This window comes from Lepidochelys kempii, chromosome 6 (genome assembly GCF_965140285.1).
Source record: "Lepidochelys kempii isolate rLepKem1 chromosome 6, rLepKem1.hap1, whole genome shotgun sequence".
NCBI classification, from domain to species: Eukaryota; Metazoa; Chordata; order Testudines; family Cheloniidae; genus Lepidochelys; species Lepidochelys kempii.
Window position 1 is genome coordinate 126,423,204 of NC_136385.1, and position 18,381 is coordinate 126,441,584.

An 18,381-nucleotide genomic window follows, 5' to 3' on the forward strand; every position below is an offset into this window, starting at 1 on the left:
TTTCCCCCACAAGCTTAACCCCTTCTGCTTCTATTTTCTCCCACTATTCCCCCCTCCAGTCTTGATCTCAGTCCCAGCCTCTGCTGCTCAGCCTTCTCATTCCAGTGCTAGTCTTGTTGCCCAGCCATTCCCCATTTTCTCCCACTCCTGGCTTCTCATCTGATCACTCTCTTCTTCCCACAGCCTCCTGTCACACCTCCATCCCCATGCTCTGTCCCCCTCCTTAGGCTTCTTCCCCGATTTGTGTGCACCCCAGCTTCTTGTCCCACTCTGCTCAGCCAGTTCTAGTTCTCGCTCTGCATCGCTGACATTCACTCTGCTTTTCTTCTGGTCTCAGTCTCCCCTCCCTGGTTCTCTGTCCTCTTGTCCCCCTTTTGAATTGAGCAGCCTTCTCTTCCCCACTGCGTGGGTGGCAGCAGGTAAACATTGAAAGCACAGGAGAGACCGATTCCTTGCTTTTGGTTCTGGTGTCCAGATCAGGTAAGTCCTGCCAAGGCTGGAGCATACCCAGTGTGGATAGAGTCTTCAGGAAATCAAGCTGTGAAGGTCTAGTGAGTCTGAGCATGTGCAAACTGATTTTTATCCCTCCTCCCCCCGCCAAAGGCTTAACTTGCGCAGATTTTCATGAGGATGGCGAAAGGCAGGTCGCTGGCACAAATGTGACCACCTGCTCCAAAGCATGGGGCTGCCAGTGTTGTTCAAAGAAATAGTTGCCTGAGGTTTTTTAACATAGGCAGAACAATGCGTTTTTCCCTAGCCTCATTCTTGGGTACAGCCAAACTGTTGTGGCTAGAATTTCACAACCCTCTTCATACCCCACCCCCCCACCAAAAAACAAACAAACAAAAAGAAAACCTGGCAGTTTTTATAAGCCTCTGAAAACAGGAGCTGTTTATAATAAGTTGTGCTGGGCAATCTTAACTAGAGGCTGTGTTACCAGTTGTGTGTGCAATAGAGATCTCCTTCTGTTTGCTTCCCCTCTGAATATTTTCTCCTTGCTTTCCTCCTGTTTAGAAATTTAGCTTCTTGACATCTTTGTTCAGAAGGACCTGAATAATAATGGCAAAAGCTGTAACTTGAATTGCAACTTCTCCCTTAGGGAGGGGGATGTTTATTTTAAACCTCTCCCATGGAGAGCTATAGCACTGTGTGTCCTCGCTATCCAGGTCATCAAAATCTTGCTAAGCATGTCCAATAAGAGAGAGAAGCAAGGGCGGGGAGGTGTTGGGGGGGAGGAAAAAAAGAGAGCCATGTTTGAGAGTGTTACAGAACAGAGAGAAGAAAAGGGGCCAAAAAGATCCACTTTAGCTATTCTGGATATTTGTCGCTTGAATATGAAGACTGATGGGCAGCAATGTTCAAAAGCTGACTCTTGGAACATGGGGAAGGCCACTCTTCTGTACCTTGCAGCAGTGCCTTGAAGTTATCTTAAGTGGCTTGTTTGGGTGTTTTTTAGTCACTGTTGAGGGGGCGAAAGGAGAGGTCTCTTCCTCAGAACAAAAACAGTAAGGCTAAGAATCTTGGGCAGAATTTACTGCACTAGAAGAAGACGTGTCAAAAGAGTAATAGACCAGGAATGAGGGGTGTGTGTGTTTGTGTGTGTGTTTGTGTGTGTGTTTGTGTGTGTGTTTGTGTGTGTGTTTGTGTGTGTGTTTGTGTGTGTGTTTGTGTGTGTGTTTGTGTGTGTGTTTGTGTGTGTGTTTGTTTGTTTGTATCAATGGAACTGCGTAACTAGGCATGGAGTAACTGGCTCTTGAGCTCCATACTGTTAATGGTAGTTCACAAAGTATTTGAACTATTTTCTGTGGTATGCTACATGTCATGGCTGACAATGCAATTACACTGAATATAAATGAATTACTTGGACGTTTATGGCATAGTGTCACCATAACTCTCTGCTGTCTTGCAATGAATGTGATAATGCAGTGCATGACTGATTTTTTTGCAATGAACCCATTTTCTGGAACGGGCCTTAATAGTAGGGAACTATTGTCTTCCAGCAGTTTATAAAATGAATGCATTGTAAACTTCTGGCACTGCTTCCATTACGATTACAGCCTTCTTCGCAATCAAGGTCCTGAGGGGCCTAGCATACTGGTTTCAATACAGTCAATTAGCTATAGTTTCTTATAGCGAACAGCATCATATCTATTACAGTAGCCACTTTGTTAAAAAAACAAGAGCTGGAACTTGGTAGACTGGCTCATGAAGTTTTGACAAAAGCCTTTTGTGACTGTGTGTATTAGCTGGCCTCTAGACTTCTAGAAACACATTTTTAAACTCAACTTCTAAAACCAATGTGCCCTTCTAGTGTATTAATATAGACAGGTAATTGATTATCCTATTCATCTTGTGCAGTCTAAAGTAATTCCCAAGGACTACTACGGTCATTGACAGGTGACTTTTACCCCCTCTTCTCTTCCTTTGGTGCTCTTCTGAGACAGCAGGTGTTGCTTCCTCCCCCATTGGATCTGGTGGACAGGTCACCTCATGGGAGTAACTCTGCACATATGATCTTGTGAGATTAGAAGGTATGGCAGGAGTCATGACCCTTTTGTCTGTACACATTTCTGCTGTAGCCCTTGGACTTCACTAGCAGCTTGCCCAAAAGATTTGGGACACTTTTTTTTTACTTCTCAGTTCTGGCCTCTGGTGGCAGGAGTGAGTAGAATTTGCTGCTGCAATGTGCCTGAGATCTGGCTTCCTGCCATCCTACTGTGCTGAAGGCCCTGTGGAACTGAATGGGCTTTACCAGACAAGTGAAGGGTCTAATGGCCCAAAGGGCAGAATCTACCAGATGCCTCCCCAATTACCCCAAGACATGGGGAATATAATTCCTAGAGTAGGGCCTGTGAGAATAGAAGTGAGACCTATCCCTACCTCCCGTGTCCAGTGATAGAATTTCTCAGGCAGGTGTTCTTGCTGACAGTTCATTTTGGAACAGAACCTGTAGGGCAATAAGGTGCTGAAGACTGCACCTGAAAAATTTAATCTCACAGTAGGGACTACAGAGAAAGTAAAACTCTGCTTTTTAAAAAACAATTTTTGTGTGCCTGTATGAGATCCTACCTGTAAGGATAACACCTTTGCAGTTCTGTATTCTTATTTTGCCTTCCCCTAGATACAGATTGATGGGAGATGCAGTATTGTAGGGTATACTAGCTCAGTGGTTTGAGCATTGGCCTGCTAAACCTAGGGTTGTGAGTTCAATCCTTGAGGGGGCCATTTAAGGATCTGGGGCAAAAATTGGGGATTGGTCCTGCTTTGAGCAGGGGGTTGGACTAGATGATCTCCTGAGGTCCCTTCCAACCCTGATATTCTATGATTCTATGATCTATGATTATGAGACAGATAAGGAGATTATGTGCCTTCTCCTCTCACAGACTTCTCTGATTTTTTTCTATACAGCAAACAACTCCTAAAATATTCCTATTCATTTTAGGATATAGCTGTGGAGTTTGGACAGCCCTTTCTTGTGCAGGAGTCTGCAGTGTGAGTGGGGAAAATCTCTCACTTCAATTTAGACTGTAAGCTCTTCAGGGCGGAGAACGTGACTGCCGTGCACTGTACAGCACTGCTGCTGCTCAGGAGAAATAACTCTGTATATAAGATTGCAGAAGTCTTAGTGGTGGCTGAATGCGTCACATAACTATTCACAGGAACAGCCTGCATTGCATAATGGCTTTATTTGATTATGGGGCCATGGAAACCTTGCGTATTCCCATGCCCTTTTACAGCTTTCTTGCAGGAGGCTCCCACTTACTCCGCTGCTGCCTACAGCAGTTACCAGTATTCTGGAAGGAATAAGAGGCCCAAGGCAGGAAATTTTATCTGCTGCGAGAGGAAAAGCAAACTAAAAATTGCAAATGCAAAGGATTTCTCCATTGCGTCTGCTGTTCCTGCCCATAGTTCTGGTCCTGGAGCTGTAGAGTGAGGCTGACTGTAATACCATTATCTTCTACACCAGGGGAGATGCTATCATTGGGGGAACCAAAATATGAGAGGAGACTGACCCAACTAGGGTGAGGCGATGTACTGGAAGTACACCATAGCCTTGAAAAATTCTTATCCTTCAGTAGTTCAGGCCCCAAACTTATCCTTGGTGGAAGATGAAATGTCATTTGTTTGCCTTCCAAGCATACTTGTTCCCTGGGTCAGAAGTAACTGCGCACTACAGGGATGTCGCTCTTCTCCACGGGGGGGAGGAGTGGTGTGTGGCTATATGCTCCCCTTTCTCTTCCTTAGTCTTGGAAAGGAAGGAAATAAATAGGAAGTGGAAGTGCCTAGAAGAAAATTCCCTTCCCCTTCCCCGCCCTGAAGTAAGAAATAAAATTGGAGAGAGATGATGCATGGGTACAGGGAGAGGGAAGCTGTGCAGAAAAGGCATGTTTGTTCAGCTACCTGTGCGATTCTTTGATAGAACTCAAACACATTGCTACTAAAATGTATATCTTCCTGTATTATGTAGAGGCACTAATTTAATCCTGCAATACAGGTTAGTTAAATTACTGCAGTCTACTCCATGCTGAAATTCTCAGTGCTGACATGTCTGTTCTTTTATTAGTTCTTGTGTTGCAATCTGCTGGGAGAGGACATTTAATTTAATATAACAAGCTGCCATATGCTGTATGATTGATGGACAAGGGGAAAGCTAAGAGGAGTAAAATCTGGTTCATTCCTAACAAACTAGTGTTGCATATGACCACTAAATGCAAGCTGATACTGTGTGGCACGGGCATTTTGAAGGGCAGTGATGCAAGCAGAGCTGTGGAATACAAATCTTCTCGAGTAGTCTAGACACCAAATTTGACCTACCTCTTCAAAATGACGTCTCCTCCAGTATAGAATGTCCTCCAACTTCCTCCAAAAAAAATCCTATTTTTATAAATGTAAATTGCTTGGTGCTCCGAGAAACAAACATATGCTGTTCCCAGAACTTTGCCCATTCTTGCTGATAATACACAAACAAGCAAACATGAAGTAGGTTTTCGCTGAAACTAGAAAAGCTATATTTGCAACTTTTATAAGTAGTGCTCACAATGGAGAGTTAATATAAAACCAGGAGGTGGGGGAGAATGTTATACTGTACTTGTCCTGCTTCTGTTGCAAACATAAAGAAGTCTTGTTATTGATCTCTAAGTAGCATGTTGTAGCTTCTGTATATCTTAGGGTTTTCCAACACTGGCTCAGTCTCTACTTTTCTTAAAGACTGCAAATGGGTAACTGATCATAGGTGCAGCTCCTTCCCTAAAACTGCTCCAAGGGCAGCCTCATCCTGGCGTTCCCGTCTTTCCGTTGCTTTCTGGAAACAAAAATATCAATGGAATGCTGATAAAGCTTTTTGAGTGCTCCAGGGTATACAGCATGGATCTAATGAAAGTCCTTATGACTCTGAGCAATTAATGACACTGGGAAAGCCTCTAAAGAAAAAAGCACTTGAACTAGAGTATACCAGTTTCCATTATAGACAGAGAGCTAATGAAGAATTAACAAAGTATATGTTTGCAGTCTTGCTACCAGGAGAGGATCTGGTAATGATGTAACAATTTCCAAATGTATTGGAGGGGGATATGAATGGAAGAGAAACTTTCCATTTAAAGGGCCACTGTCAACTTTAAATTTTAGTCTTGTTTTTTCTAAGTACTAATCTGCACTGATCAGTTTTTGTGGCTTTTGCAGTTGCATTTTCCTATATTTAGATGGCTTTTGTCTTATGTATTGTTGTGTGAAAAAAACCCAGACAAACATACAAAACTGATGACAAAGGAAAATAATACAACTGACTATCCACAAAGTAAGCAAGGTTGGAGGGAAAAAAGATTTCCCTCCTCCCCCTCTTTTCTTCCTGTCAGGTAACCTTAGGTAACAGGTAACAAGAATCAGTGGATTTTTTTTCTCCCTTACTGTGAAGTTGGCATGGCCAGTTTTTAAAATACTGTGCAGATCATGTTCTGAAAGCACCAGTAAATGCTGGCAAACTTGGTATTGTTGCAGTTCTTACAATTCTCTGTATGGTCTGGTGCAGAGAAGAACTGGATTTACTCACTTTGTTTACTCTAACGAGCTTAATTTAACTCTAACTACACTTCAAGAGGTTTTTTTGGTTGGTTGTTGGGGTTTGGTTTTGTTTTTTAAGCAAAAAGGGCTTTTGTGGGGGAGGGAGGGATATGTGTGTGTACTCTAAAAGGCATCTAGCTAACTTGAGGTAAAAAATTGGGGATCTTATCCCACTTGTGGAAATTATCAGAATGTTTAACAATAGCAGACTGTTCTATTTCTGGACTGTCTTATGATATAATACACTTGGTATTGCTGTAGTTCTTCTTTTCTCCTCCTGAGCCCCCTTTTAATTCTGCATGGCTCGTAGCTACTTTCTTCACTTCATAGGCAGTAAGTGGCAGGAATGGAAGACTTCGGTATTGAAAAAAGGGGAGGTATCTTAATAAAAATCATTTACAGTTCTATTATAACTGGTGTATTACAACAGCTATCGTGAAACTTCCCTAGGCATTTCCATTCTGTTTAGAGTCGCCTAACTTTTGAGCCTTTTGGGCTAAAATTTTCCACTTCTGATCTCTGCCCAAGTGTAAACTATATTTTGCGTGTTGAAGGTTGAGCGCAAAACATGCTAATTTTAAATGAACAGATAGCAAGAACAAAACTACTTTCCCCATTATAAAATGATCATAAAATCTTGATGTTCATGAGAGAGTCTCCTCCCTTCCCAATGATCTAAGTGGTGGGCTAGGAATATGGTGGCCATAGCTTTTTGAATGGACTTGAGGAGCTGCATGGTTGCAGTGTTAAGAATCTGGAGAGGAGGAGGTTAGAGTATCTGTTCTAGTCCTTCTCTTGCTCCCCCTATCCCTTCAGTCTTTTCATTTCTCACAGCCGCATTTTTCAGAGGGTTGGAACCAGATCCAATTTGCCCTGCATCCTCAGAGGTTATTGGACACTTCAAGAGACCTTTCTTTGGAAGAACTGTCCTCAAATTGCTGCTTCTACCTTGGAGGCAAGAGAACAGTTGGCCTTAGCCCAAATAAATGTCTAAACAATTGGCCAACTGCACAATCTGTAATAAATGTACTGAATACAGTGAGCTGCTGTACACAGCGTGGCAGTGGGGTGTGAATTCTAAGGCGTTCCATGTTGTGCACGAAGTGGCCCAGGTAGACCCTGCTGGCGCACACTAAAAGTTCCACAGTGCATGGTAACATAGTACTGTTGAAAATGGGACACTGTTAACATGCACTGAGGAACTTTTTAGTGCATGCCTACAAGGTTTACATGGGCCAGTTAATGCACAACTGGCTGCATATTAGAATTCACACCCCACTTATGTGTACTACCCAACCATCTATACAAGCCCTGTCTCTTACTATCTCTGACGCAAGTAAATCTCATTAAGAGCATATTGTGACCTGTTGTATGGTCTAATAATGTACAACTGCTAACATAGCTACTGGTTTTTTTTTTATCACCTCAAGTGACTTGAAAAGCAATATTATTATTTATTATTATTATTTTATTTTGCCTTTGGCATTCACTGTAAAACTTGTGGCACCTTAGAGACTAACAAATTTATTCGAGCATAAGCTTTCGTGGGCTACAGCCCACTTCATCGGATACGCAGAATGGAACATATAGTAAGATATATATATATATATACATACAGATAAGTTGGAAGTTACCATACAAACTGTGAGAGGCTGATTGATTAGTTAAGTCCATAACTGCATAAACTTAAGCCATGAAACATGGTCCATAGAACTTCACTTGCATGCAGAAAAAGCAGAGTTTTAAGTCTGAAATGGTGAGGGGGTGGCTTTTGAGGTTTCATTTTTTCTAAGAATTGTCATGCTGATGTGTAACAGCCCTAACTTCTGACTCACTGGTTCCAGACAATGGTGACCTATCTGAGAAACATTCCCACTTCAAAACACGCTTCCTACTTTAGGGGAATGGCTTCAGCGCTAAAATGAGGATTTCTCCTAGACGCTGGCTGACTGACTGCTGTAGTGTGTAGCTTTGAAAAATAAAGTTGTAGAGGATTTGTATGTTTAAACATCTTCCTGATCGTTTAGAGATCCCGGGCATGGGGAGTCTGAATAAATCATACTGTGGAGAAGATTTTTCTCAAGTTCATTTTTCCAACTGGGTTTTAAGCTATGGGAAACCAGCATAAATGTTAACAATTTCAAAGTTTTGAGGTTTCAGAGGGTAGCCGTGTTAGTCTGTATCGGCAAAAAGAACGAGGCGTACTTGTGGCACCTTCGAGACTAACAAATTGATTTGAGCATAAGCTTTCGTGGGCTAAAACCCACTTCAAAGTTTTGAGGGTTCTTCGTGGTATATATTCAGACTGTAGAAATGTGTCATCAGTTGAATGTTCATCTATATTTTCAACATCACTTACTTTGATTTGTGCATGCACATTTAGACTAAAACTCTATGAAATAGCACATTGGGTAGTTGTATCCTTATGTAAAAGTAGCTTCCCTCCCCTCCTTTAGATCTGATGTGACTTATGTTAGCAGAACTTCTAAGAAGATTTTTGCCTAATCAGGCATGTTAAAATCTGCAATTAGAGTTCTGTTAATCTTCTCATGACTGATAACCTTGCATATTGAGGCAGGCAGTTCTGATCAGAGGACCCTTGTTTCATTTATTTTCATGTCTTCTTTCCCAAGCCCTTTAATCACAAATAATACAAGAACCTTGCAAGTCTGAAGGCAGGAATTTCTCAAACCACAGAGAATTTGGGCCTAAAGACTCAGGTTAAAAAAAAACCAGAGTCCTCTCATTGCTGTTCCTTTGTATTCCTCAAACAATCGGTTTCCTCAAGAATCTGGTTAGGGGAGGGGTGGTCAGTGCTTTGCTGTGGGCTGTGAAAGTTAACCAGTATAGGCACTATCAGGCTGGGGGGAGGGGAGCTGGTGTAGAGAGAATGCCCTGCCACTCACCCCTTCCCATTTAAATCCAGGGTTTCTGCTTAAACTTTTCTACTGATGTCAGCTACTTTGCTGTCAGTGGAGGGAGGTGAGAGGACCAGTCTGTTAGCTAGACAGGTCCCAAAAGATTTAGACTTTAAAAGTCAAATTCCAACACTTGTTTGCTTCCATGTAGAGTCTATCTAAAGTTCATATAACAAGTCCACACTCTGAAGGTACTTTTTTTTTTCTTTAAATCCCAGTCCCCTGGGGCTACTTGGGGTGGTGGTCCATGGAAATTACAAATAGTGGTAATAGCACTAAATACTTGAAATCCTGTCTAATGTCTAAGGTGTGTGGGTGAAGAGAAATTCTCATCACAAGGGCTCAAAAAGAAATTGAAGACTAAACAAAAGGCAAAGACTAAGGAAATGTCTCCCACCAGAGATGGAGCCTCTGGTCAGCCACAAGCCATTTCAGGCCCTAGAAAATCAAGATACAATGAAGGGGAAGGTTGTCACTTGACCCAAGGGCTGAAAAGGATAATAAAAGCATGAACATTTTAAGTTGGTGGGACATCTTCCCACCTACATTTCTGAAATAAACACTCTGAAATGTTTGTACTCTAGTTTTTTTACAAGAGGGATCTTTCTCCTTTGAAAAATGAACACTCTTCGTGTGTGTGTGTGTGTGTGTGTGTTTGGTTTTTTCCCTTTAAAATATTTGAGTAGCTTGGATTATTCTGCCCAAGCCAAATGGCTGATTGCTAAAGGGATCTGGATAATGTGAAAAGTGTAACAGGATCTGGCTTGTGAACATCTTCCTCTCTTCCCCCTCCCCCCACCCCCCTTTCAGGCCTGTATGTCAAATTGTAGTGTTCTAAGACGCTATTTCTGTTGCAAACTAATCCTAGACCTTTACAGAAGTATAGTGAAGACTTTTTAAACAGATAACTGATCGAGACATCTGTAGAAACCTGTGTCCAGTTTTTCAATCCACAACTTTTTCATATCCATGTGCACTGCAACATATTTTTGCAGATTGTTTTTAATGGCACATTCACAACATAACCTTTGCCGGGTTTGCCAGCATATTTGTGTGAGTGAGTTAACAGAGGGGCTATCATACATTTACTTAAAATAATAATAGTATGGTGTAAAGAAACAAGCCCTTATAAACTTTAGAAAAATACAAAAATCTAGATAGAACTTTGAACTTTGTCTCGTACAGTCCTGTTGTTTCTTGTGCAAAATGATAGACTTAAAAAAAAACCCCACAACCTCATGGTGACAAAATTGCTGATAATAGAGTAGGACTGGCATAGCTGTAAAAATACTATACTTTCAGTACAGCTTCCTCACATGATCACAGTGACATTTCTCCTGAATTGCCAACTGTTTACTGGAGCACTGTCCCTTCAAAGTGACTTTATGCGGGTGAGAACCTGCTTCCACTGAAATAAAGTGCAGAAATCCAGTTGACTTTAATTATTCACTTCCCACTGAGATTATGCCTTTGATATATTTTACCCCATTCACTGGATATATTTAACAGTGAATTATTTCAGCAAACTAACCTATACAGGTGTCAAGTGACCTGAAACTTGGTTAAAAGTGCAAACCTATTTGAAGGACTTAAAGTGTTTTATACCACTTCTACCCATTAAGGGAGTCTCTCTTGCTTTATATGGTTAAAATAAGTACTGGGATCTGGATCTGGAGCTATATAGCTACTTTTTGTCCCAGTTTCTAATTAACTACAGTACTACCATCTGGTAGTCCTTAAACTCCTGGAACTTATTTGCTTTAGCTACAAAAACTAAACACCATGTTTGCCAAGGCCGTTTCTTTATTCAAAACATGTTTTAAGATCCTCTGTAAATGTACTAATCATATGTAGTAGAACACAGACCTTCTCCCCCCACCCCAATAATTTACTGAATGATTAAAAAGTACTTCAATAAAATGTGTTGTTTATTGATTGTTGCTTTCTACGTCAATTTTGTTTCATATTTCTAACTTAAGTTAAAATCATGTTGCTAGCTTTTCCTTAAGGAATTCCTTTTGAATTACTTGTCTGGGGGAAGACTTGACTTAGTAGTCACATTGAAGCTATTACAGGCTCTGAGGTGGGAAAAAAAATACATTTTAAAATGGCTATCTAATGGGCTAAAATTCCTAGAGTTTCTGGGTAAGCAATGCTAAATTTATGAGACTGCTGAGAAATGGATATAATGGCTGTGGAATTTGTGCCAGTAGTTTAACTCTGCTAGAAGTTGTCAAACTTTTATGAGTAATAAGATAATACCCTTTTAGTTTTTTAAAAAAGTATATATCTTTTACTAGTGATCTGGTAACACATTTTTAAGGCAGCTTCCTAAAACTTTCTATATGTAATCTCAATATATCTCCATCTGAAGGGAGTATCATAAGTGACTGGGAGAAAATGGTAAAAACTTGCTTTGAAATCAGATGGTCAATGTTGGTTAATTTCCAGAATGAATTGCTTTCAGAAGACTAGGCTGGTTTATAGCCCACCCTTTGGAAGCCTATTTGTCTCTTGAATCTCATTTGAATGATTTTTTGCTCCAGAAACTAATGCTGGCTTTCAGCTGAAAGGGAATATCAGTTGCTAATGTACTGTAAACAAACATAGGAATATAAAATTGCAGTTGCCTTGATTTTTTTATGCTATTTCTAGTTTAACTACCTCTTGCACAACAATCTCAGATATTCCAACAGATTTTGCATAGTGTATGCATTTATATTGTGTACAATAATTTATCAATATAACTAGCTACATATACACCCTAGTTATCACTTTGAATAAGGCACAAAATACATGTGTTTAGTGAAACTAAACTTAACTGTGTCAAGGTATCTAAAGCATGTGTGGGCGTTTGGGGTTTTTTTTGTTGTTTTTTTTTTAAAGTAAGAATAAGTAAATTAAGGAGGCTTAAGTCAAGGAAGAGGGGAAAGTGCAAAAGTCGACTGATTTAAACCTTTTCAAAAAGGACTAAATATGTTAGACAACTAAAACTCGGAAATACTTTACTACCATTTTCCATAGAAGCAGTTGCAGTGTTTACCACAAGGATGTTGCACTATCATAAATAAGATGTATGGTGGTCTGAAACAATCTTGTATACTGTGGTCCACACAATGACCATGTTTGAGAATGCCTTGTGTATGCTAAGCAAACTGGCTCACCTAGATATTTGAGAACATCTAGGACAGAAGGTGGCCTTGGGTGGTTTTTCTCTAAATCAGAGCCTGAAAACAAAAAATGCACAGAGTGCTTATAGTTAACAGTGGCTTACATAAAAGAAACTCAGCTTCTAAAAGTGTGTTTCATTCACACAGTTGGTGGTTGGAGTCATTACAATGTTAATGTGTGCTGCAGGGAACTCTTAATCCTTAAATTGACGTGATGGAACAGAACAGCTTCTTCATAACTATTGAAGTCGGTATTTGGGGTGCTTTAATAGTCAGATTATTGGCACAAGAAGCCTCAGCAGCACTGAGGAAACATGATCTATCCTGTCACTGGGTATGTAGTTTAAAAAAAAAAAAAACAAACTAGAATAAAATACAAATACTAGATATCAAAAGGCAGACCAATAATAGCCATCTTACCTTGGAAAATGCAGTAAATATTTTTCTTTGTAACTTGTATTATTTTCTTTTTATTGTAACTACACTTATTTTCACTGAGTACTGCACAGGGAAGAACCCCAGCAGCAGCATAATAGCACTATATTTAAAATGCAGGACAAAAAAAAGTGAATACATAGTTTGTCATCACGCTTGAAGTAAGATGGCTAGCACTGATATTTATACTGGAGAGTTGGGTCTGAAAGGAGCAGTCCTGGGGTTTAAGCACTTAGCCCTGGCCTGCATTACAAACTTATGTCAGTATAAGTGTGTAACTTAGGGGTGTTTGAAAAGCAACACCTCGGAGCAATACACTTATACCGACCTAACTGCTGGTATAGAGGGCTTCTCCTGTCAACACAGCTGCTGCCTCTCCAGGAGATGGAGTACCTACACCAATGGGAGAAGCTCTTCCATCGGCATAGGTAGTGTCTCTGGTAAACTTTTGCCCCTGCAGTGCTGTAAGTGTAGACAAACCCTCAGGTTTGATGGATATAGCTAGCCTTCACTAGAGTACTGCAGCTATCTGATCCTCAACTGTGACTGATTGTTGTAAAGCAAACACTGGGCAATTAGCTCAGAGTGCATCCGTGATTCTTACTTTTTATCCTGGCATTTCCCTAGCAAGTTTCTAGTGCAGGAGGATGCCAAAAAGTATGGAAATCAACCAGAAGACTAAAAAACACCTGTCTCATTAGAGCATAATGCAGATGTGCCAACTCATTTATGTGGTGAGAGCCAAGTTCCAATTTTAATTATAGTGCTGTGGCTGGGGTAACCTACATGCTATCCACAGCAAACCACTATTGTCAATGGGAAGCTTGTACAGTGATCAAAGGTAAAACTTGTTTGGTTTCTTAACATTTAAAGGCTGGAAGTCTCTTCCTGAGCGCACTATGTGATGCTAGAAAAAGAAAATGTGGTTGCTTTCCTTGCTACTCTAAGAATTCAAAGTCTTACATGGTGCTAACTCGGTATTACCTGCCATTGTCATGCAGGGTCTGCTGAAACTAGTTAAAAGCAGCCAGTGGAGTTCAGAGCACAGACACAGCTCTTCTGCAGCTGAAACTCCACTTTCCATGCTTATTCGTAATCTTCACTTGACATATTTTATAGCTTAGATCTGCATGTTGCCGTCTTTCGTCCTTACATTAAAATGGCTTCATGTCCAGGTGAATGCTTTCCTAGCTTAGTTACTCAAATATCAGTCCCACGGAACTTTTTTTCTGGTTTCAGCAAGGGAATTCTGAATTCCATCTAATTTGTTTATGGATTAGTTCTATGTTTTGATAGATGGTGGGCTTCATTTTCCTATAGAGCTGTTTCCCAGTAAGAGTTGGGTGCAGACAGGTATAAGCAAAGCACCATCTTTGTCTGAAATGATCTTGTGGTTTAGTGTGTGTATTTTGCTGATGGCTGCTTTGGGCTAGACATTTTGGCCGTGCCTGCACTATCATTATTTCTAAAATCTTCCTGTGGTGCAGCTCTGCCTGTGGTAGTATTCATGTATATTGCCAGCATTTTAATTAACCCTGCTCAGGATGGCTGTAGCTGGCAGGTTGGTTAACATCCGCCTGTCTAGTGCTCTGACTATTGATACCTCTGGTGCAGTTCTGTAGTCGGTTAACAAGGGAGAAGTTATTGGCTAAATGAAGACCCATAAACAACAGAAAAAACGTTTTTCAGAGGTTTACCCTTTTAATCTGATCGTACCATAGAGCCCCTTTGATATCAGAAAATTTAAATCTTTTGAAATTTGTCAAGTCAAAATAAAATTTGACACTATTGCTTTAAATCAAACATCTGTTATTGAAACAAGGGTTTGGGTTGGGAGGGTTTTCTGTGTAACAGAATTACTAATTGTCAAATTAAATCCACTTCTCCCCTCTAATTCAGAATCATCCAGTATCCTGGTCGCACGCAGGGATGAAGGAACAAAATTTTATTTCTGTGCTTCAGAAGATGTGTAAACCCTCAGTTGTGTGGGCAGAGTAGAGGGCTTGCCTTCTCTTTTGTCAGCCCCACCTGAAATCCTTCCCTGTACATTCTTGTCCAGTTCATCACAATAAGCAATCTTTGTATAATCTTATTTTAGATGTATGCAGTGTAGTTGTAGCCATGTCGGTCCCAGGATATTAGAGAGACAAGGTGGGTGAAGTAATATCTCTTATTGCACCAATTTCTGTTGGGGAGAGAGATGAGCTTTTCCACCACAGGTCTCTGAAGGAGAGCTTTGTGTGGCTCGAAAGCTTGTCTCCCTCACCAACAGAAGTTGGTCCAATAAAAGATATCAACTCACCCACCTTTTCCCTTTCTCAGATGTCAGTTTGTATGTATTGATTTCTCGGGGCTAAACTCGCAAAGGGACTCGGGCGAGGAAATCACAGAAACAACACTGTGACTCAGAGTCTGAATTAAGCACCTTGACTCCCTACACAATGAAGGTAGAGAGATCGCATCTTAGACTGCCATTCACAAAAGCTAGCACGCTAGGTGGGTAGCCACCTAAGCTAGCCAATGGGAGATGCTGATGACAGGGGTGTGTGCTAACCCCCACCCCTCTCACAGAGCTAGGTGCTTAAGGCTGGGTTGCAGGGAGGAGACTAGAGGGTGGTGGGAGGAGGAGGAGACCTCCTGCATAACCTTTAGCCCAGTGACTCAGTACTCACCTGGGATGTATGGGAGACCAGTTGAAATTCTCCCTCTACCTCATGAGAAGAGGTGGGATTTGAAGAGGCATCTGCCCCCTCTTAGGTAGGTGCCCTAAGCATTGAGCTGTGGCATATTCTTATGTGGGTCTACCTCAGTCTCCTGTTGAAACTGTTCCACTTTGGCTAAATAGTCATTGAAGCAGAGAGACTGGACCCTGGGCTCTCATCTCTCAGGTGAGCGTCCTACCCACCAGACTATACACTTGTTCTCTCTCGCTCTGGCTCTGGATGTTTTGAGTGGAGTTAGGTGGCCTCTGAACACACCTATTGGCTCGGGCCCTGCAAGTGAGTTAGACGGAGGAGTGCCTATCTTCCCTTAGTGCATGGGTCGCTCTGGGGCTTAGGCAGACACCTGGATGTCGAGAGGGAGGCAGTATGCATGCTCACAGGCAGAAACATAGGTGCCGAGTGAATTTGGGTGTCTACAGGGTTAGGTGATGGCTGAGTGGGTTTTTTTAATCTCAGTGGTGCCTAAAAATTGGATGTAGGTGCCTAAGTACCTTAGTGAATCTATCCCTAGGTCTCCTCAGCAGCCAGTCAGAAATATAGTGCCCTAAAACCTCTCTTGCCCTAGAACAAAGCCAAAACTCACAGTAACAAATATAAGAGTACACTTAAAGCCTGCATGTTTGTCATGGCCATAATTTCTGTGACACAAACTCTGACTCTTAGAGGGGCTTCATTTAAAAAAATCATAAGGTTTTGTTATCCCTTTTCTTTGTATAATGTGCTTTAGAGATTATGGGAAATCTATAAACCCATTTTACATTTTGCTAATGTAGGGGTTTTATCAAATTGTGGCATAATAGTGTTTTATCAAATGCAGGTATATATTCTATAGGTATTGTGGAGTGTTTACTTTAATCATAGAAAATAAACACAGTGGCCAAGATTTTTAAAAATTGGTCCTTCAAGATAGGTTCCTAAACCTGTACTCCAGCGTCTAAATGAGTGGTTTGATTTTTTTCAGAAGTGCTGCTCTGGCCAATCATTTAGGCACCCAAATCCATATTTAGGCGCCCATTTTTTAAAATCTTAGTCAATAGTTGAAATGCTTTGCATCATACCTTGAGTCTTTTTTTTGCCACAACAACCAGTCTGACTAACAGGCGTTTGAAATATTTCAGTGTAATGTACTGTACCTGTTTATGTGAAAGTGTGATTACCTGTACAAATAGCCCAGTTAGTTCAGGTAATAGGAGTCAAACCCAGAAACTGCACCTGGACTGGCTCATAAGAAATCCATCCTCAGCCTATTAATGGTCAGAAAAATCAAAGAGGTTTCGATCAGGAAATCTGGCCAGGAAACAATTGCAGGTTTATTTCCTTTTAAGCGCCCCCCCCCCCCCCCAAAAGGCTAATTTGACAATTCCATACTGAGAAGTGTTGCCAAAATCTTTGTTTATTTCCACGCACACAGCCTTGTTTGCAGGACAATTTCCCAGGTTAAAGTCTGCAAGTTATTTGAATTTGTCAACAGTAGAAACAATGTTTTCTTTATTAAAATGGTAATTTTCTCCCCAGACATCAGACATCCAGAAGAACTCTCTCTCTTGAGGAAACCCAGGGATCCAACAAAAAAAAAGAAGAGAAAGATAGATGACCAAAGTGAAGATGAGGTGCTTGAACTGGAGGGACCGTTAATCACTCCAGGATCAGGTGAGCCTAAACTTGTTTCTGGAGTTATTTGGGGGAAGGAGGCTGGGAAGGGAAAGGAGCAAGAGGAAGGGGAAGGAAGGTCAAGTAGTATATTGGAGCATATGTTAAAGGAAAAGATGTATTGGTCACACCTAATCCATTGGTGCCTGCACAAGAAATGCACTGCAAATAAACTTTGCAGAAGTCATCTGAGAGCTATTTAGTAGTTGTATGAATGAATTCTAAATGCTTTTACATATGTAAAATAGAACAATGCCAAATATTTTGATTTTTATTTTTTTAAAGTTGAGTCTGATTCTTTTAGTGTCTAGGGTATGTTACTGATGTGTTTTCTTACCCTGTTACAGAGGGAGTTAAATGGAGTGTCCAGTCTTTTTATTAATTTCTAAGCTTTTCCTTGTCCCATATTATCACAAATACCTAGCTGCACTTGTATATAGAATGACTTGCATGTTGGCTTTGTCACTGTGTTACTGCAGGAATTCTGTCTTTGTATGAATTATGAAAGGCTGAACAATGGGTGTTCTCTATTCTAAGCAGATTCCATAAAGCTTGAAAGAGTTTTACTTGTATTAGTATTCTTTATATAAAGGCACAAGCTTCAGACTGTTAATATTAAAAGTTAACCTCATGTTCTTTGTTCATTGTATAATTTCTAATGGTGGAATGGTTTGCGTATCTGGTAGATAGTTTGAACAGTGGCTCACAGAAACAGAACAATTGCACTACAGAGAAAATATACTTACTGTGGTTTCTTAGAGTAACAGCCGTGTTAGTCTGTATCCGCAAAAAGAAAAGGAGGACTTGTGGCACCTTAGAGACTAACAAATTTATTTGAGCATAAGCTTTCGTGAGCTACAGCTCACTTCATCGGATGCATTACTTACTGTGAATGTTAAATTGAGCCAGACGTAGTCTGTTTGAAAAATTGAACTGTTGTTCATCAGAACTGCTTTCACCTTGGTGGTGTTGTAAATCCAGTAACTGAAGGAGAATATTGCACCAGTCATGAGAACCTTAAACTAGAATGGACCTTTACAAATGCTTTCAGCAGTACATTCTAGTTCTCTGCATGTTTCAGAACTGCATGTCTTCTAAAGATGTTGCTTATTAATCAAGCACAGGAAGGGAAGTGTAGACAAGAAGTTACACTTGTAATATCTTCCTTAATTGCTCTTAAAATACCAGCGGTGGACATAACACTGACATTATCAGAACCACCAATGATTCTGAACTAGCAAGGGAATCGAGTGAAAATAGTTTTTTTCCTTCCCTTCACCCAAATCAGTTGGCTACCCAGGTCTGGTGTGGGGTTAAGGCATCTCTGCATCTTTAAGTGCTGCCTTTAGTTCGGCATATGAGCCTATGTTTGCTTGCTGTGATTTAGTTAAATGCATTTAACTGTAAAGTTTCTATCCCATTAAATAG

The 18,381-nt window shown here is 40.7% G+C and overlaps 1 protein-coding gene across 6 annotated transcripts in view; it reads left to right on the plus strand.

Annotated features, from left to right (window-relative positions):
- The window catches only part of FERMT2 (FERM domain containing kindlin 2), a 100,585-nt gene that overhangs the window by 48,055 nt on the left and 34,149 nt on the right, over positions 1–18,381 (plus strand). For all 6 annotated transcript variants that reach the window (XM_073350112.2, XM_073350106.2, XM_073350108.1 and 3 more), the window contains exon 4: positions 16,819–16,953. In XM_073350112.2, the coding sequence (XP_073206213.1) occupies positions 16,819–16,953 (135 nt within the window). The remainder of the gene's footprint in view (positions 1–16,818; positions 16,954–18,381) is intronic.